General features: G+C 39.8%; 1 protein-coding gene across 9 annotated transcripts in view; it reads left to right on the top strand.

Annotated features, from left to right (window-relative positions):
• FER (FER tyrosine kinase) overlaps window positions 1-21,728 on the top strand; it is a 195,261-nt gene that overhangs the window by 96,752 nt on the left and 76,781 nt on the right. The window contains exon 14 of one of the 9 annotated variants that reach the window (XR_013943101.1): window positions 7,226-7,316. The exons of 7 other annotated variants lie outside the window; for them this stretch is intronic. Coding sequence is in view for 1 of the 2 variants with exons in the window: in XM_080572809.1 (XP_080428935.1) it covers window positions 31-138 (108 nt within the window). In the remaining variant the exon portion in view is untranslated. Of the gene's footprint in view, window positions 1-30; window positions 7,157-7,225; window positions 7,317-21,728 lie in introns of those variants that run through there. One more of the 9 variants, XM_080572809.1, reaches the window with a different exon arrangement.

Below are 21,728 nucleotides of genomic sequence, written 5' to 3'. Positions count from 1 at the left end.
AAAGTTGTTTTTTCTTTTGTCTGTTTTCAGGGGAAACATGAGGTGGCCCTCCAGATTTGTTCATCTGAGTTAGTTTTAGTATTAAATAAAACAAGAGAAAATACAAGAATTTCTTCTAGGAGGATGCTAGTTTTATGAGCAGTTTGTAGGTGATAGGACTTGGAGTGGAAAAAGTACTTTTACTAACTCGGGTTTCCAAAGTGCTGCAAATAAGCAGCATCTGTTCATAAAATTGTATCACTCAGGCTGCATTTTTTTTGGTGAAATTACATACTTTGTGCTACTGTATTTCAGTCTTTAGTATGTGGGTATATTTCCTATAGGGTTCATAAATTCTTCAGCTTTCATACTGATAGGTTATGAGAAGTAACGGAAAAGATTGTCATGGTCATACTGACAGTGCTAAAAAGAGTATTTGGTGACAGGAAACTTTATTGTGTATATATATACACATACATATATGTATGTGTATGTTTATGAATTTATGTATTGCATATTTTATATAGGCTTTCAAGAATTTATGAAATATGATCTGATAGCTACTAAAACTGTAACTGAGAACTGTATAATGCACTTTGTGCTTCACAGCCAACAATTTGAACCAAGTAAGGAAGTATTGACAGAGGTGTTAGCTAGACAATTTAAACTGTTGTGTTTTGCTGTATCTTTTTGTCTTAGCTGTGATTTTATGATGATTTTAGTTCTCCCATCTCATCAAAGTTATTTGTTGTAGAAAAGTACTTCAGAATTAAGAAAAAGAGTATTATGAGCTTTCCTTTTTAATTGGCATCGAGCTCTGGCTTTTGTATGGAGAAGTGGGGATATTTTGTTATTTTCAGAAATGGCATATGTGCTCTGACATCTAGGGTTGGGGGTATTTTCTGCACCATGTGCTAATAGCAGAGTATCTTTGATCTTTTCCTTAAAATTTGTTTGACATCTGCAGAGACTGTTTTTCCTGTTTTCCTTCTTACAGCTGCAAAGTAGTCTTTGACGTTTCATGCAATCTTTAATCTTTTTGGGCAAATTGCTGTTCCTATTATAACCTGTTTAGAAAGTGAAAGTTAAATATGACACAGAACTTCACAGAAAAACAATTATGCTATGTAGTTTGTTTTTCCTTTCCTTCCTTCCTAGAGTCATTTATCCTCCTTTACCATATTAGCAAAATTAGTGTTCACCTTCTGTGACGTTGTCCTTGAAAGGAACACTCTTAATTGAGCCACAAAAGGCCTGTCCCACATCCACCCTTCATGTAGACCAAATCTGCCTGCTTGGAATTCTAATGATACATAATAATTGAATTTAAATTAGAAAAACTAAGGTCATTAAAAAGATATCCGCAAGTGATTTTTTTTTTAATGGAGAAGTCTCATTTATATTTATTTATAACCTTTTAGAAAAAATGCACATTACATTCTTCAATTTATTATTGATGAAATGACTGGTATGAAAAGCCTCAGAGTAACCTCAATGCGTGCCTAAGGACTTTATTAGTAGAAAAGCTTTTTTAGGTATACACAATGTGTTTTAACTTTCTACCGTCTTTGACCTCATGTTTTTGAGGTATTTAAATTTCCTGAAATACATTCTGTATGCTTAAGAAATCTGTATTAAGTTGTGGATGTGCTCAGTTTGAGGAACAGAAAATAAAATCATCAAGGAAATAAGAAGTACCAGTTTTATGTGGATATAACTGCATTAACATTTTAACTTGGATCAGAAATGCACTTCTGAAGCAAATCTGCCCATTGCCACTTAGGACACTGCTTCCATCGTTGAGCAATCCCTGAGGATTCAAGCATTAAACAGAAACAAAATAGGAAGATGCACAACTGCTGATTGAAATACAGTCTTCATAGTCAGAGGAGATCTAGTCAGAAATACTCCTTTGCCCTCCTGTGTGTATGTTTAAGGTACTCTGCACCAACTGTTTCAAATCTGCTGCTATTTCACTAGTGCCAATATAGTCATAGTCTTTGGACCTTCTGCAGTGAATTAAAATTCCGAGCTCATGAAAAAAAATAAGCTACTTTGTCAGATGAGTTGGACTGTGCATTCTTTGCCAGTGACTTTCAGTCTGGATCTATTTTGATGTGACAAACAAGCCTGTGTTATGGATTCAAACATTTTTTTAATGTTGGAGAATGATGAACCCACTAAGTAAAATGAGTAAATTGAGTAAAATAAATAAAGAAGTTAAAAAAACAAAACAAAACATATTTGGTAGTGGTTCAAATGATGAACAAGTTTGCAAGTGACATGAGCATTCTGTGTGGATTTGATGATCGGTTGCAAGATGTGATTGTTAGACCTGTGAAAAGAAATTATGAAGAAATACAAATTTGAGTGAGAAGACAAAGGTAGTGAGATTCTTTTCATGGAAATGCACTCATAAAAATCTGACATGACCCTAATTGTTCAGTCACTGAACCAGTTTAAGCTGTATTAATCTGTATTCATATTTAAAAGTCTTTGAGCTCAGCTTTCAAAGACTAAAAGTATAAACAAGTTACTTGTTCCATATTTCAGCTCTTAGTACTTTCAGAATATTGACTCCTTTAGCATAGTTGACGTACACATAACACTCATACAGAGCTGACCATAAGCTATTTTCCTGATTTTTGGCTTCCCTAGTTGTTCATTGGTTTTGCTTTATTTTCAAAAGCATGTTCATTGTTGCAGACAACATGCATGCTCATGTTGCTGGCAGCTCATGTTTCTCAGGCCAGCAAGGCTGAGCTGAAAGAATTCAAGAAGTTCGCTGACTAGTCTCATTTTCAGGCAAGTCTTCTTAGGCCTGCCGAGGAAGGCAGAAGAGAAGCAGAGACTCAATAAGAAGATTTTTAGGTTTATCCCAAAGTAGTGCTGACACTCAATTAGGAATTCTGATCTTGTGACATGAAAAAATTAAGTTGGTGAAGAGGAAAACAATTGCTATAATTGGCGTTGCCTGTTGGGAAGATCATCTTGTATTTGCTTGACCTGAGGACACCTCTTTAGGAGCAGAACTCTCAGCTGAAAGAAGCAGGCCAGAGAAGCGTACAGTTCAGCTATCACAATTTTGTGTAGTCTAGGTTTGTAGCTCCAAAGAGGATCACAGTGTGAATTATCTGGATGGTACCCACACACCTGGCCAGGCTTTTAGAAATGCCAAGAAGGACCATGTGGTCATGGTCTGTGTGGGCTGAGTTTTGGCCCAGAGCTGTAATTCTCATGAATATAATTAATGTCTTAATGTATAATTATATGCACTTTTAAATGTTAAAATATATCTTTTATTTTCTTAAGGAAATTAAATACACAATGAGAAGTGGGGATTTATAGTACATAACGTTATAGAAAAATATTGTATTTGTTGCATAAGCATGAAATGAATTTTTTGCCAGTTCTTCACTATTATGATGATCATGGAGAAGGCTTGTGATTCATATGACAGGATTATTTTATTTTTTTTTTTTAGTGTAATAGGAGAATTTAGGCAGATTGTGAGCAGGTACTTTAGTTTAATTCTGGAATCTGAAGAATAGTCTGCAGCTATTGATATTTGATAAATTTCATATATTAGTATTAGAGATGCTTTTGAATTATGTTCCTATTTCCTTAGAATTTAGAGGTGTTACAGGATTTCATTTTAAAGGTTTTAACAAGGACTGCAATAGTTCTGACAGGTAATAAAAGGAACACATCTTCCATAATGGTGGCTTGTACTTCTGAAAGTATTGCATCCTAATGAGAATGGGAAAAAGGGGAGTGATTTTCTCTTTGTGCAAACAAGCTAGTAAACCAAATTTAAGTATAATTTCAGGTACCTTGAAAACTTTAAAAAGTTAGAGGAACTTTTTCTTTCCAATAATATTTTTAAAATGTTGTAATAGCAGAGGCACATTAGACTGCCTAAACAAAGAGTAACAAAGATTGTTTTATATCCAGATATTTTGTGATCAAAGACTTCTGTAGCTTTTCTGCATGTTGGTGGCATTTCTGGTTCCACCTTATCTTTATGGTAAATCTTTCCATTATAAGTTTTAGAACAAAAGTGGAAGATAACATTATTAAAGGGTGTAAGCATTCATGTTCAAACCTGGAACAAAAAGTGTGTTTTTATCAAGTATATGACTTCCATTTTAGCAAACAAAATGTCATTTTTGAACAATCTCTTTTAAGAAAAAAAATCTGTCCTAGAAATATTAAATGGGCACCCTGGCTGCATGTGCACTCCTAGTTTTGTATATTCACATAAAAAAGGAGTGCTGTATGAGCTACAAATTGAACAAAAGCAGTTCTCAAACACAACTGAAAACAGAAAATAAAACATTTTGAAAGTAGTAAAAGAACTAAAAGTTATGAAGGAGATGGAAATAAGCCATTCTTACTAAAATGGTTTTACTCAGATGGGCAGCCGAGCTTTACCACAACTGCTCAAAAGGAAAGGGAGAGAAGATATGATGGAAAGGGCTCAAGGGCTGAGATAAGGACAGGGAGATCACTCTACAGGTATTGTCACAGGGAAAACAGTCTCAGCATAGAGAGATTAATGAAATTTATTACCTATTATTAACAAGCTAGAGCAGTGAGAAACAACCACCCCCAAAAAAAAACAAACTAAAAGCACCTTCCCCCATCCACCCTCTTCCACCTCCTCCCTCCGAGCAGTGGCAGGGTAATGGGGGAATGGGGGCTGCAGTCGGTCTATAGCACTTCGTCTCCACCACTCCTCGGTCGCTGTCTGCCCCTGCTCCCTGTGCGGTCCCTCCCACGGGATGCCGTCCTTCCTGAACCGAGCCTGGGGGGGCTGCCCACAGGCAGTAGCTCTTCAAGAACTGCTCCCACATGGCTCCGTACCACGGGGTCCCTCCATCCCCCAGGAGCAAACTGCTCCAGCACGGGTCCCCCCCGGGTGGGCGGCAGCTCCCCCCAGACCCCCTGCTCCTGCGTGGGCTCCTCTCCACGGGCTGCAGCTCCGGCCCGGGGCCTGCTCCTGCGGGGACTCTCCGGGGGCCGCAGCCTCCTCCAGGCCACATCCACCTGCTCCACCGGGGGCTCCTCCACGGGGGGGGCTGCAGCGTGGAGATCTGCTCCGTGTGGGACCCATGGGCTGCAGGGGGACAGCCTGCTCCACCAGGGGCCTCTCCACAGGCCGCAGGGGAACTGCTGCTGCCTGCCTGGAGCACCTCCTGCCCTCCTGCTGCACTCACCTGGGGGGCTGCAGGGCTGCTTCTCTCTCATTTTCTCGCTCCTCTCTCCAAGCTGCTGTTGTGCAACAGTTGCGGTGTTTTGTTTGTTTGTTTGTTTTCCCCCTTTCTTAAATTTGCTCTCTCAGAGGCCCACCTAGCGTCGCCCACTGGCTTGACTCTGGCCAGCAGCAGGTCCCTTTGGAGCCAGCTGAAACTGGCCCTTATCCAATATGAGGCAGCTTCTGGGCTCTTCTCACAGAAGCCACCCCTGCAGGCCTCTGCTACCAAAACCTTGCCATGTAAACCCACTACATAAGAAAAAAAAAATGTTAGGAGTGAAAAATGTATTCCATGGAAGATTTTTGAGTAGGGTTTTTTTGATGAAAACTGGAAACTAGGAGGATAAGTTACTTAAATGAAAGCATTCATCAGCGAAGGTTATTTGGATTTACCAGTTTCTATTTCTACATTTTCTATATGCATGTGAAAATCAGAGGACTGACTGCACTCCATGGTATTCTGAGTGAAAGTCAGACCTTTGTGGAACACTTTTAAAAATGGGGGCTTTACATTGTGACTTTTGAAAGTCTTCATCAGAAGCTTTATAATCAATCATTGATAGAGCGCAATATTAAAATTTGATTAGAATTGGGTAGGATTGCAATAATGAAATTACTTTTTTGCTTAAGTAATATCCTGATTTTTTTTATGGGTTCTGACTGTTTCCACAGATTTGTAACTTAAGTATTGTATTAGCTATTTTCGTGACTTGCAAGCTTCTTGTAGGCCTCTAATTGTATTCTTCATGTTGGTTTTGCTAGTGCCATCAGTGTGACTTTAATACAAGTAATTTTTTGAGTTTACAATACTTTTGTAGGCTGTGAAAGGCTCAAAAACCAGCATGGATTAAGAACAAGAGTATGAGTGTGTGCTCTTAGATAGGGTTTGTAGTATTAAAGTTCTGTACAGTGAGGTACTATGAAGAAGCTTGTGATTGCCTTCACCGGTTTAAGTGAAACAAGATGTTAAAAAGGAGTGAAATGATGTGGAGAGAAACCAGGGACAGTATTGTTTATCAGTGACTTAAAAGCCAAATCTGTTGTAGATTTTAAAATAATCATGGGATTGACCATCGCTTATTTTACAATGATACTACAGCAGAAATCCATACAGCATTTTCCCTCTCTCCACAGAAAAGTAGTTTATACATATTTTAGCATAGGTGACTTGCAGCATAAGGTCTACTTTGACCACACTGTGGGAGAAAGAAGGGACATTATTCCTTAGAGTTCCAAAACAGCTTTTAATTTGGAAGATCAAATGGATGGCCAAGAAATTTTTTGCATTATGATAATGAAAAATTCATTAATAGGGACAACTTCTTTCCATGAATCAGTTGAAGACATGCATATTATGCAAACTAGAATTTTGATTTTGTTTTCCTTTTATAATATGACCAGAATATACCAGGAGGAATACAGGATTGTTGGCAAGGCTGTAGAAAGGAATATAACGTGACTTCTGATTCCATTTTTTTCAGGCTATTTTGTCATTTGTTTTTCTGATGTCTTTTTCTGGAAGAGATGATGTCATCTTGGTATTAGACATTGTGTAGGTATTTAATAAAGAAAAAAAGTAGTTTAGCTACAAATTTTAGATGGAGTTTTATGGTTTGGGGTTTGTTATTGCAAATTGGGAATGTAATTTGTTACAGGATTTAATCAGTAAGTAAAAATGTTGGGATAGCTACCATGTGTGTAATACCAAAATCTGCCAGGTTCTTAAGCAAGTGTCCTTGTTTTTTTTTCTATCTGGTCAGACGAAGAGTGCTTTTTCACGAGAGCTGTTAAAATCGTTTCCTACAATAAATGAGTGCTTAGATTGACATTAAAATTGAATAATTTTGGTCTTAAATGCTTACAACCTGCCTACATGAGTTTATAGATTTCTATGTGTGAAGCTTCATGTGATTTCAGCAAATCATTTGTCTGTTACAGTAGGTATCTCCTATTGAATTTGTAGTGGTTTGCATGCATGTGTCTTCACAGGTTATCTCAAAAGCACCTGACGTTTGCACCTGCATATATTGGAAGAAGAAGATAATGATATTGGCTTGGCTTGCAAACTAAAATGCTAAATGTAAGTTTGACCAGCAGTTGCAATATATGTATTGCAAACAAATTGTGATAAAGCAAGTATGCTTCCTCTCAGGAAAACCATTCTAACAGGAAAAATCCTGCAGTGATTTGAAGCCAATGCATGTGTTCATATGGAATGGCAGGAATGGTGCATGTGGTTCATGGATTCCCATCAAAGTCCTTTACAAGAAACTTGCATGGAAAACTATGACATCACAGCAAACTTTCTTTTCTTGTGGATTTTCTGGGTAGAGATTATTAAAGAATAGGTGGCTCTTCTTTCTGTAGCTGCAAGCTTTAGTGCACCTACACTAAACTAACACTACTAGTGTTGCTGGCAAATATATACCTTCATATTTAAAGAGGTGTAAATATATATACCTTTATATATGACATGCAGACTGTCATCTTTATTCACATGCATGAAAGGAAACTTCATGAATATGTAGTTTACACTTCTCTGTGTGTGTGACTGTGTGTAGAAGGGCAATAGCCTTAACACTTAGGTTTTTCACTATGCTTAAAATAGATAACTAGTAAATTACATCATGTGCAAACCACCAAAAATAAACACTTACAATGCTTACTAATAAAATAAGCATTGTGGCAATCAAGATATATTTAGCAGTGTACGTGAAGATTGGAAAGGATGTTTTGTCTGTGTGTACCATACAAGTCTATTTGTTTCTGTAAAGGCAGCCTAATTTTATGTTAAAAATGTTGAGTGCAAGTAGGTCAAGCTAATGCTGAGTGTCAAAGAGGAGCAGTGGGTTCTGTCTTTTACTATTCTAGACGTAAAATAGGCTTGTGTAACTGCAAAAATGATCATAAAAACAATTGGTTCTGTATTGACCTGTCACAGCTGTAATTTTGTATTCATTTTTAATGATCCATCTGGTTAAGGGCTTCATTTTCAAACAAAACTTCAAAGAACAGATTGATTCCTTTATATGTTAGTTGTGGGTGTGTATTTGTCTTATTTATTTTATTAAGAAAAGACAGATAATATGAATTGAAATACATACTTTGTAGTTAAAGAACAGAAGTTAAAGTTCAAGAGAGTGAGTTAAAGACCCGTCTAGTGCGCGTTGCCATGTGGCATTGGGCCGGTCATTTCTGATAGAAGAGTTCCTTGAGCTGGATTCCTACCTACATTATATTGAAGCATATTTACATAAAATACTTAAGGAATCATACAACAAAAATCTCTAGAAGCACAAAAATTTATTGTTATCACAACTATAATGAGTATGGTATGAATATGCTAGAATTAATGGTATGCAAGAAGCTAGCAATATCTTGTTAGAGTACAATACCTACCTGATAAAAATGCAACATGCTTTAGTTAAACTATTGACATTTCTGTAATGTTGCTTGACTTTGGGTTCAAAGCTATCATGTATCTGTCTTGGAATGCAGGCAGAATTTACTAATATTAACACTGGAAAAGTCATATGAATTAAGGCTGCAGTTTCATGTTGCAGCTGAGTAAAGTGAACAACTTGTTGCTGCCAAAAAGGTGTATATGTGTGTGTGATAGGAAGGTGATCTTGCTCCTTTTTTCTTTCTTTGTGGCTTTGCCTTTTTCCTGCTCTTTCCCAATTGCAAATTAATATACCTGTTTATTTGAAATTTTGCCAGGTCCATTTTTTTGCATTTTAATAATCTTAACGCGTTACCTAAAGATTATGAAAGCCAATGAAAGAGGAGCATATGTGGCTAGGAAGGGATAGGTTGGAGAATGTTAAGCTTTTGTCTGAACAAAATCGGAATTTGGCAGAAGCTCTAATGGGGACCTGAAGCTCTTTTGTAGGTATACCAGAGTGCATACTAACCACTACAATTTAGAAATTATTCTGGAAGGATTGTTGGATATTTAAAGGTTCAGTCTAGCAGGGAGTATACCTTAGTGTGTGGATGTTGCCAGAATAAGTGAAATGTTTTATCTCATGGGGAAAAGAAACCATCTAACTGGAAACAGATGAAGTTTGAAGTTAAGTGAGGATGGAACCAAATATATCGCTAAGTACTTTACATAGTTCAAGGAGACTCTCTTGGACATTTTTATACGCATCTGTAGTCTACCAATCCTATGAAAAAAAGTGCATGAACTATGAAAAGTTCATGCAATTTTCATGGGAGGTGGGTGTGGGGAGGAGGCAAAGAAGTAAAAGTATGTGTGTTTGTGTGTATGTGGAAATATTTTAGCCTAGTTTAACAATTGGAGTGTATTTTTGCTTGTATGCATAAAATGACTCAGTTTTTACATTCCTCTCTTTTCAATCATACAAAATGTTTAAATGAAAAACTGTGCAATCACAGTTTCTTTTTATTTGAGTGTGAGTTCATTTGAGTTCACTGAGGAATGGTCCTGTTTTGGAAGGCATACCCATAAAGGGCAGATAATATCTGCCTGCATGTATTTGGTAAATATGTGATTTTGAGTTCTTCAGTGTAGGAGCCAAAGCTATTATATTGAGTTGAAATAAGTGCTCTAAGTTTCCTTAATGTGTTTTAAATACAATGAGATTTAAATAAACTTTGCTTTTTTTTTTTTCTATGCTTTTGGATTTCACATTCTATTTATTACTTACTTCTTCTCAGCTTTTTTTTTTCCTTTATTTTTCCTTATTTCCTGTACTTTTCCTGAAATACTCTCAGCATCTTTCCAGTCATTTGATGAAGAAGAGAACATAATCTTTGGGAAATATTGAATATTCTTTCAAAAAAAGTATTTTTTTTTCCATATTGATCTCTGCAGTCATTGTGTCTATTCTTCAAGAAAGAAGGCTCAAGGAAAAACTGTGCGGTTAATTTGAGGTCACTTCTATGTTTTGTATGCTGCATAGTAGCTTTTACAAATCTTAGTTCTATCTTGTTGGTTTATGGCTGTTCAAGATTTGGTTTAGTAAAAAAGTTGAACTTCATAGCGAAGGTTTTAATGGCACTATCAAGTCAGATGAAATAGGTTTATCTCCGTGGAAAAAAGTTCATATTTTGCATAGATAATGCTAAACAGCTTCTGTAACAATTTTTACAGGTCATGAATCTTTATTCTGAAACAGTTTTAAAGCAGTTGTCAGTGGGGTTTTCAAAACCCCTCTTGTAAAACTCACTTGCTCTTAATGAAAAATCTTTTCCGCTAGCTACCTGTATTTCTGTACTTAATCTGAAGGACTTGAAACACATAGTTTGTGAATCATGAAATTGGTATACACATCAGATCTACTGCCACTGGTGGTGCAGCAAATCGTAATTCTAAGATCATTTCTCATTTCCACATGGTAGGCCCGATTCACCCGTACACAACTGTTACTGGCTTTCTTTTTTGTATCTGCTTCAGCAAGTTTTGAGAAGTGATATTTGAATACCTGCGTCATGAAAAATGGTCTGTGATGATGACTTTCTTAGCTGTTAAGAACTTTATTCTAATTAACATTACTACTAAAGGTGAAAGATTAACTTTTCATTTTTATTGCTGTGGAAAAATTGCTCGTAGCTGCAGTAATTCTTACTACCGATATCTTCTATCCCAGTTGGAAGAAGGAGTGGAAATACTCCTTCAAAATATTTTTCTGAACCCATATTTTCTGCTTGCAATATGAAAAAACAGGCATAATGCACGTTTATGCACTGTGCTCATGAGCAATATTCCTCTATTTTATGTTTTTCTAGAAGAACGTTATTAAAGAATTAGTGGAGGTGGGGGAGAGGAGATTGAGGCTTCTGATAAATGCCCCATGCTCAGTTAAGATACATTCCTAGGTTGGAAGTCCCATGTTTTCAGTTCTCATAAAACAATGTTTTGTTTTTGGTTGAGTCTTCTCAGTGTTTTAAAAAATTAATTTTAATTAGTGCTATTTTTTTTCCCCTAAATCAACTGCACTTTCCAATTTCCAGAGATTTTCAGCCTTTTTTTGCTTTTGTTGCATTTACTGTTAAGATAAAAAGCAGTGGCAAATTTTGCGGCACACGGTGTTTTTGTTAGTATGACAGTATCTAGGTTTATGATTTCAATATGATCTGAACTAGCAAGGGGAAATACTGATACAAAGTACATGAGATAAGTAAATAACATTGATGATAAAACAGAATTCTTCGAATGTGTTCATCCTGTGAGAGAACCTAATCAGAATTCACTCACTCTTCCCTGTTACAAATCTTGCTTTGTAGTCTGCTAGGTAAGAATCTTGCTTTTCTCTGATGGTACTCTGAAATAGAATACAAAAATAGGTGGCATTTTCTTTTCCCCCTTTTCTGTCTCTTGTTGAAATGCTAAGTTTTGTTTTTTCTAAAAAAAAAAAACAAACAAGTGCTTAAGCTGTTGCTTTTAAATTTATATCTAGTTCCCAAAATGTCTGTTTCTAAAATGTTGAGTACTTAATTGCCTCACTGCTAGCTGTTAATTTGAAAAAGCACCATGTTACACTTTTTCATGTTTGAAATTGTTACCAACAATTTGTAGAAAAATGTTAGGGGAACTTAAACAGTAAATACTCAGTCTGGGTTTTGTTTTCCATTTTATTGAAAGCTGTTATAATTTGATATAACTAATTTGTTACTAACTTCTTCCTGTCATAATAATTCATGTTTTCTTTGATCTGTTTTCTGTTAATAAAAGAAGATAGGTAGGAGGAAGACCTCATCTCAGATTTGAGCTTACTTATTTGGCAGAAATTAGGGTAATACTAATAACATTTCAGTTGCATAGTTCAGAACAGGAAGTATGAGATTTCATCTTGTACAGAGACTATCAGCTGTTCTTACTGTGGCCTCAGTGGCCTAGCGCACAGCTCCAACACCTGCATCTCTCCTGAAGAAAGGAATGATGTGCAACTGATTCCTTGCTGATTATTCAAGGCATGAAACTTACCATCATAAATGGAACCATGAAACTTACTAACCGTCTTAGTGGAACACTTTCTTCTTCAAATACAAAGAGAAATTTGTGGTTAATTTTGAAGGTTTTTTGTTTGTTTGTTTGTTTTTGTAGTTGAAGATTGTATTTCTGAATTACTGTTTTTACTGTCTTTTCGGGGGGAGGAGGAGGGAGGTGTTAACTCTTGAAATAACTCTCCTCTTTGCAAATGCTAGTCTTTATTGAAAACAAACTGAGTATTGTGGGTAGACTCAAAGCCTGAAAAGGTGCTTGCTACCAAAAGCGGTGTTCATAAGAACCTTCACTGTGATGTGGAGACAGACAGCTAATACCTGAGCATCTAGAAAGGACAGCATTGTCAATGTTTACTAAGTTTTCTACTCTGTATTGCCTAGTAGACAACTTGTTTGACAGCTAGCTCAGTAGGAGCACTGAGCAAGCCCTTTCCTGGCCAGGGCTCAGCACTACACCTTGATGATGGTACAAATGAGGGCTGCCTTTCCCTCTGGTGACCTTGGGGTGAAGCTCCCGGGCAGGGCTGTGGGGAGGCCTCATCCAGAGCTGAATCGCATCCGTGGGAGCCACTTGCAGTGAGGCCCGATTGCTCAGACCCCTCAGAGCCCTGCATGTGCCTGGCCACATGCCCCGTTATCTGCGGCAGGGCCCTAACCCATGGGGTGATGCTGGGACTGACCCTGGCGCTGCCTCGTCATGGTGAACCTGCCCAGTGGTCCTGGGGCTGTCTGACCCAGGATGAAGGCCAGGCAGCATAACCAGATTGACCCACAGGCTGATTTCCCAGCTTGACCTTGGACCTGCTGTATCACTACAGACTCGGCTGACCTGAACTTGGGGCTGTCACCCCAGCCTGCGCTGCCTTGCTCCCATGCTGGAGGCAGTGGGATGAGCCCTGGCTGCCAAGACCCCTATCCTGGTCAGGCCCCCTGTGGCTCCTGGCTCCCCAGTCCCAGGGGGCTGCTAGCTCTCCCTGCACATTGACACTCAGGCTGGCTAGTACCTAAAAGGGAAGAATAAGTAGGAAATGGTAAGACCACTGAAAGAAAACAAATGGGAGAATGTGGCTTCAAAAGGCAAGAATACCTTTGCCAGCCAGATCCTACTTATGTGGGCCAGGGAACAAAGAACCCCCTTGCCTGCTTTGGAAACAATCATGTTTTTCCAAGAAGGATGCAGGGTGAAAAGTAGGATTGCAACCCTGGGCTTCAGGAGAGCAAACTTTGGCATCTGACTTACTTGCAGGAATCCCATGGGTTAAGGCCCTGGAAGAAAGAAGGTCCAGGAGAGCTGGTCAATATTCAAGCATCACTTCCTCCAAGCTCAAGATCGATGTGTCTCCATGAGTAAGAAGGCAAGCAAAGGGGGCAGGAGACCTGCATGGATGAGCAAGGAGCTCCTGGCAAAACTCAAACAGAAGAACGAGTATACAGCATGTGGAAAAAGGGACGGGCCATTTGGGAGAAATAGAGGAACATTGTCTGAGTATGCATGGATGTGACAAGGAAGGCCAAGGCCCATTTGGTATTAAATCTGGTGAGATGCCAAGGACAACAAGAAAGGGCTTCTTCAAGTGTATCAGTAACAAAAGGAAGATTAGGGAAAATGTAGGTGTGCTGCTGAATGGGTCAGGTGTCCTGGTAACATAGGATACAGAGAAGGTAGAGTTACTGAATGCCTTCTATACTTTTATCTTCACTGCTAAAACCAGCCCTCGGGAATCTCAAACCCTAGAGACAATAAAGGAAGTCTGGAGAAGGGAGAATTTTCCCTTGGTTGAGGAAGATTGGGTTAGAGTTCATTTAGGGAAATCTGATACCCACAAATCCATGGGCCTAGATGGTATGCACCCACGAGTGTTGAGGGAGCTGGTGGATGTTATTGCTAGGCCACTCTCCATCATCTTTGAAAGGTCATGAAAAACAGGAGAGATGCATGATGACTGGAGGAAAGCCAGTGTCGTGCCAGTCTTTAAAAAGGGCAAGAAGGAGGACTGAGGAAATTACAGGCCAGTCAGCCTCAACTGGAAAAACCCTGGAAAGGTGATGGAACGGCTCATCCTGGAGGTCATCTCCAAGCACTTGGAGGCTAAGAACGTGATCAGGAATAGTCAGCAAGGATTCACCAAGGGGAAATCATGCTTAACTGATCTGGTAGCCTTCTGTGATGTGATGACTGTCTGTGGATGTTGTCCACTTTGACTTCAGGAAGGCTTTTGATGCTGTCTCCCATAACATCCTTATTGGCAAGCTCAGTAAGTATGCGATAGATGAGTAGACAGTGAGGTGGACTGAGAACTGGCTAAATGGCAGAGCTCAGAGGGTTGTGCTCAGTGGTGCAAAATCTAGTTGGAGGCCTGTAGCTAGTGGTGTTCCCCAGAGTCAGTACTGGGTGCAATCTTGTTCAACTTATTAATCCTGGATGATGGAATAGAACACGCCCTCAGCAAGCTTGTGGATGACACAAACCTGGGAGGAGTGTCTGGTACACCAGAGGGTTGTGCCTGCCATTCAGTGGGACCTGGGCAGGCTGGAGAGCTGCGCAGAAAGGAACCTCATGAAGTTCAACAAAAGCAAGTGCAGGGTCCTGCACGTAGGGAGGAATAACCCCATGCGCCAGTACAGGCTGGGGGCTGACCTGCTGGAAAGGACTAGAGAAGGACCTGGGAGTTGTGGTGAACAGCAGGCTGACCATGAGCCAGCATTGTGCACTTGTGGCCAAGAAGGCCAACAGTATTCTTAGGTGCATTCGGAAGAGTGTTGCCAGCAGGTCAAGGGAGGTGATCCTCCCTGTCTACTCAGCCCTGGCGAGGCCACACCTGGAGTACGATGTCCAGTTCTGGGCTCCTCAGTAAAAGAGGGACATACAGCTACTGGAGCAAGTCCACCGGAGGGCTACAAAGATGATTAGGGGACTGGAGCATCACATAAAAGGAGGGGCTGAGAGAGCTGGGCCTGTTTAGCCTGATGAAGAGAAGACTGAGAGGGGATCTTATCAATGTGTACAAATATCTGAGGGGAGGGTGTCGAGAGGATGGAACCAGTCTCTTTTCAGAGGTGCCCAGTGACAGGACAAGAGGCAATGGGCACAAACCAAAACGCAGGAAGTTCCAGCTGAATATGACAAAACACTTCTGTACTGTGAGGGTGACAGAGCACTGGGACAGGTTGCCCAGAGAGGCTGTGGTGTCTCCTTCTATGGAGATATTCAAAAACCCCCTGGTGCAATTCTGCACAATGTGCTCTAGGTGATCCTGCTTGGCAGGGCGGGTGGACTAGATGATCTCCAGAGGCTCCTTTCAACGTCAACTGTTCTGTGATTCTGTAAAATAATGTACTAACCAGAGCAGTCTCTGTATCATTCTTGCTCATCTTTCATTTTCTACTCAACTTTCCACCTTGAGGTGGTTCCTTTCTGTCCATTAGGTATCTTGGCATTTCCCCAGTATTCTTCCAAACAATATCTCAAAATCCTGCTCTTGCCAAGTATCTCCTTATATATAATAAAGGCTTATCTCCAAAAAGGCAATGAAGCTTTATCTGAGCCAAGCCAAGTCAGTTACAATCCTTGGTCATGAAGTATGGCATTCCCGTAATTTAGTTTCTGCTCCTTTCATATTTATCTTGAAATGATAATGGTAGTTTTGGACACCAGAGGACATAAATAAAATGTAATAGGATAAAGTGTCTGGGGTTCTTAAATAACCCCATTTGGAAATAAGGTATATTATTCGTATAATAAGCAGGTATGTCCAAGCACTAATTTCTATAATAGATTTGTCTGAATTGCTTTCAAATTCTGTGGTCCAAAATTAGTAATAAAAGAGCCTGAACCAGCACTAGGTAAAGAGTGATTTATAGTTGTGTTGCAAGAAGAGGGTTATATCATAAACAGATTCCTTTTGCAGGTGTTGTGGTTTAGCCCAGCAGGCAGCTCAGTACTGTACAGCCATGTGCTCATTCCCGGCACAGTGTGATGGAGAATAGAATCAGGGGTAAATAAAGTAATGACAATTTAATAGGAAAGAAAGGGAGGGGAGAACGGGAAAAAAAAAAAAAAGTAGAAGAAGAAAACATTACACAAAGGTGGTGCACAATGCAACTCCTCACCAGCCACTGAATGATGCCCAGCCAGTCACCCAGGCAACAGCACCCCTCCCAGCCAACTCTCCCCATATTAATTATTCAGCATGACACCGTGTGGTATGGGGCTAGTCTGGGCCAGCTGTCCTGCCTGGGTCCCTCCCAGCTCCTGGTGCACCTCCAGCCTCCTTGCTGGTGGGGCAGCACCCAGCTGCCCCACCTAAGCTGTCCTTAATTGGTATAAGCACTGCTCTGCAATGACTAAAATATTGGTGTGTTATCAACTTTATTTTCATCCAAAATCCAAAACACAGCACCATATCATCTGCTAGGAAGAAAATCAATGATATTCCAGCCAAAACCAGGACAGCAGAGAATTGTAATGGCATTAACAGTCTCAAGAGTTCTGGCCTTTTCTTTCATTGAGTAGCTTATGACTAGGAATAAAAATCTATTGAATTTGCTCTATTTGATTTAGAAGCAACCCTGTTAAAATGAGAATTTTTATGACTCAGACTGATGGGCATTAGTGTCTGTTTATCCATACATACGTTAAAGGTTATATTTTATTTCACATTTTGCTGTCCTTTTGTATCTCTCAGTGTCTTTTGCGTACATGATTAATCTGAGGGTATTACCATTTAACAACTGGAGAAATACTGTCTGTCATAATCAGAAATAGGTACTTGCACAAAATCATGAAGTTTGTGATAAGATAGGAAAAAAGACGACCTTATTTGCTAACTTTTGTTTATGTTATGCTGATCAATTGCTTTGTGTGCTTCACTGATGTATTTAATTGTTGGTAGCTTCCCAAAAATAATTGGATATGACGTATTCAACTCAGCACAATTTGAACAGAATTAGTGAAACTACATACTTGCAATAGAAACACAGTTTTGACCTTGTTGCTGTCCACTTTGCAGTGCTGTAGGTTATTAAAGATGATTATTTGAGTCAGTTGCACAGTTTCAAAACAGTGTTTGAATGGCTATTTAACATAGTGCTAATTAGATTTTTTTTCTTCTAATGCCAGATTTATACACTAGGTAGCATCTCTTAGTCTCTTTTCAGCTATCTGCTGAAGAAACTGCCTTGGTGCAGGTCAGTAGAATAAACAGAGGTTAAATCACTCTGCAAGTGCTGTAAGATGCTAGATAAAACTGTAATGCATGTGAAGCTTCAGACTTGTTTAATTTAATATGTCTACATTAAATATTTTCTTCAACTTGACTAGTGCTGTGCGACAGAGGGACCAGCTACAGTTTAAGATTTGAATTCACAGATGGACTTAGGGACCAGTCCTACATTAAGTTTTTAGCCTGCCTTCTCAGTGTATAAGGGCATACCTTAGCAGCAAGTTTCAAACTTAGGAGGAAATTACAGACATAGCTAGTGCTAGGGCTTGGACATGTCTCTGCATAGGTTTTACAGGGCTAAGTGCATCCTGGAGCACCTGGATTTCTTCTAGTCTTTCAAGAAATAATCTCAAGTAAATGAGTTTGCTTTTCAAGTAGAGGAGTACAATTTAGTAGTATGGTTGTCATCTTTTTTTATCCAGAAGCCCAGTTCTAAGACTCACGCAAAGTGAAGGCTATATAGGCTATATTAAAGGACAGGCAAAGCAGGGGAGGAGAGTTGTATTTTGGTATTTCCTCGAGAAAATAATAATTGTTTTCACAGTCTTTGAGGTGTTTTTATAGTCTTTAAGGTTTTCACTGAACCTGAGAGAGAGAAACCAGGAGGGAGGACCAACAGAAAAGCTTTTGGCTGAGGAGAGTTGACTTAGATAAGAGTTCTGGGTTACAGTTTCTGTTGTATTAATTGTGTTACAGTATGTGTCTTCTGCTAATCTCTCCTGGATCATCTGGGAAGTATTACTGGTGTCAGAATCCATTATATTTATACAGAAGTTGAAGGACTAAATGAATAATGATTGCAGTCAGAGGGAGTGTGATATGCCAAGGGTAGCATCATTTTCTTTAGCTATCTGCTTTTGAGGTTGGTGCAGATGGTGACTAATGAGTATTAAAAGTTTTTGAGGAGATTTCAACTAGAAGCAGAAAGGATTGTTTGAGTGTCCCTGGAGCTGTACGTGCTGCCTTTTCAGTCTGCTAACTCAGTCGACTAGTCACAGGAATGGCATACATAGTAAGTCTCTATAATCTGAGACAGTTTGTATATCTACAAAAGTAATACAAGATTTCTGTTCGTAGAATGCTCTAATAAGAAGGAAACTTATAAATTTATGTATGGTTGAGGTGAATATTCACTTGTCAATACCTTGTGAAACTGAGACTAGCAAGGCAGCACAATTTGCTTATGCTCATGAAAATATATATTTTTTTCTAATTCAAAACCAGGAACTTTAGCAATGAAGCTGATCAAACTTAGTGTGATCCTTGAATTGTGAAAAATTTGACAGAACTAAGATACTCAATGTAATTAATGCTTTATACTGGTATGACAAAAACTTAAGGTTTTCATAAAAAAGAGAGATACAGGTAGTGATTAATGTACTACTATAATGATAACAAGTCCTTTGACAGGTCATTTAATTACAGTTTAAGGTACCATATCGTTTAATTATTTCTCTGAAGGATTATGTATCAGATTTTTTCTTCATAAACAACCATCTGAAGTGTCATGTCAATATTCAGAAAGCCATTCACTGAAATAGAATCTTAGGAATTAAGAGGTTAAAAAATCCATTTTTATTTTTATAACTTCTTGGCTTTTACAGTACTTATTTCAATGTTAAAAAGACGTATGTTAATACTTCTAAGTAGTCATTTATATATATATATGTACTTTTTTTTTCTTTAGAACTTTATTTTCAAATTGTTTTCTTAAATTTGAGCTTTTCTTGTGAAGGACAGTGTGCAATTTGATGGCCCTTCCTACTTTTGTAGTATAACAGCTTCTGAAAGAAGCATCCCATCAGCAAAAAAAAAAATTCTAGAATATTTAACAGGCTCCAGTGAACAGAACATTTCTAATTTTTAGCAAAATCAAATGGAGATGAAGGAAAAATGTTGTTTCTGGTGTCTGGTCAGTGAGGCAATAGTTTTAATCAAGAACATTGTCTGCAGGAGAAAAATCAATTGATCATTATTGGAGAATTTTCTTTCAAGTCTCCCAAGGCCCCTCCTTGGAAGAGGAGATGGCAGCGCATGGATCCCACCATATATTCATGGTGTTGTGGTACAGGGCTTCATGCCTTGAGGGCTGATGGGAGTTCTATGCCAGAAGTTGGGCTGACTAGAGGCATTTAGAGATACTCTAGAGAGTGCAGTGAGCATGGCTTTACAGGAGCAATGATCAGCATAATTCTGTGATATAACTATCATAGAAATCATAGTAACAGTTTCCCCCCTTCCTTTTTTTTTTTCTTTTTTTTCTCCCCCTGCTGAGTTCATGCCAGTGGAGAAAAAATATAGAGAAAATTAATGAGTGCATTATGCAGCATAATTCTTCTTTGCTCCTTCCATTTTATCAGTTACCTGGAACACTTCTGGAGTACCTGCTGAACAGTTTTCTCCTTGCAAAAAGAGCAAGAAATAAGTCAGTACAAGACTCCAAATTCATTATGAGTTGACATAAGATGTTATTGGCTGCATAGGTCAAAGGAAGTAGCTCTCATTCACTGTGATGCCTGTGAAGAATATTTGTAAAAGATTTAGCCTTCGATCTGAAAGGGGAGAAGAATTTCCAGAGTTTAAACAACAACAGCCAAAAACAACAATAACAACAACAAAAAAAAAACACATAAAATGCTTCATCTTCTTTTAAGATGAACTCAAGCTTTTTGCTGCAAAAAGCTCATTCATAATGCTCTGTACACAGGTTATGCTCAATGTTCTGTACTAGCTACTTAGGATTCAGCCATGGTAGGAGATAGGTTTATATATATATATATATTTTTTTTTTTTTTCCTGCGATATTAGAATTTTGTTATGGTTATGTGTCTCACTAATAAATAATAATAATAATAAACCACATTCAACATTTCATTTTAAAATCGAAAATGTGATAAAGGTAGTAATGGCTGTTGCAATGTCTTCTGTTAGGATACAGTCTTTGGGAGAAAAATAAAATCTATGTAATACCTGGTTCCAGCTTGGTTTAACCATGGTTTAACCTAGCATAAGAATTACAGACATGTTGCTTCCATAAAAGAGTGAATTCCATGCGTTAAAGGCTAATTACATACAGTAGGGCTTTCTTTGTTTTTGAATCACAGGCTGTATTGGGTTTATGTGGCAAGGTTTTGGTAGCAGGGGGGCTGCAGGGGAGGCCTTTGTGAGCAGAGCCCAGCAGCTGCCCCATGTCAGTGAGGAGCCAGTCCCAGCTGCTCCAAAAGGGACCTGCTGCTGGCCAGAGCTGAGCCAGGGAGCAGTGCTGGGAGGGCCTCTGAAGAGCAGAGTTAAGGAAGGGGAAGAAGTGCTGGGCAACAGCAGCTGGGAGAGAGGAGTGAGAAGCAGCCCTGCAGCCCCCCAGGTGAGTGCAGCAGGAGGGCAGGAGGTGCTCCAGGCAGGCAGCAGCAGTTCCCCTGCGACATGTGCAGGGAAAGGCCCGTGGTGGAGCAGGCTGTCCCCCTGCAGCCCATGGGTCCCACATGGAGCAGATCTCCACGCTGCAGCCCCCCCCGTGGAGGAGCCCCCGCTGGAGCAGGTGGATGTGGCCTGGAGGAGGCTGCGGCCCCCGGAGAGCCCCCGCAGGAGCAGGCCCCGGGCCGGAGCTGCAGCCCGTGGAGAGGAGCCCACGCAGGAGCAGGGGGTCTGGGGGGAGCTGCCGCCCACCCATGTGGGACCCGTGCTGGAGCAGCTTGCTCCTGGGGGATGGATGGACCCCGTGGTACGGAGCCATGTGGGAGCAGTTCTTGAAGAGCTGCTTCCTGTGGGCAGCCCCCGCAGGCTCAGTTCGGGCAGGACGGCATCCCGTGGGAGGGACCCCACAGGGAGCAGAGGCAGAGAGCGACTGAGAAGGAGTGGTGGAGACGAAGTGTTATAGACCGACCACAGCCCTCATTCCCCCATTCCCCTGCCGCTGCTTGTGGGGAGGTGGTAGAGAAGAGTGGATGGGGGGAAGGTGTTTTTAGTTTGCTTTTAGTTTCTCGCTGCTCTTGCTTAATAGTAATAGGTAATAAATTTCATTAATCTCCCTATGCTGAGTCCGTTTTGCCTGTGATGATAGTTGCTGATTGATCTCCCTGTCCTTATCCCAAACTTTGAGCCCTTTTCGTTATATCTTCTCCCCGTTTCCCTTTGAGGAAGGGGAGTGAGAGAGTGGTTGTGGTGGAGCTCAGCTGCCCACCTGAGTAAAACCACCACACAGGGTCATTTAGGTTAGAGGAAGCCTGAGATCGAGTTCAACCCTACAACTAAGGCTGCGTCAGCTGTAATGTGGTTTCCTGGGACCATGCCCAGTTCGGTGT

This window comes from Anser brachyrhynchus, assembly GCF_964034855.1.
Source record: "Anser brachyrhynchus genome assembly, chromosome: Z".
Classification (NCBI taxonomy): domain Eukaryota; kingdom Metazoa; phylum Chordata; class Aves; order Anseriformes; family Anatidae; genus Anser; species Anser brachyrhynchus.
Note: the sequence above shows the minus strand (reverse complement) of the source record. Positions and strands in the feature narration are given on the sequence as shown.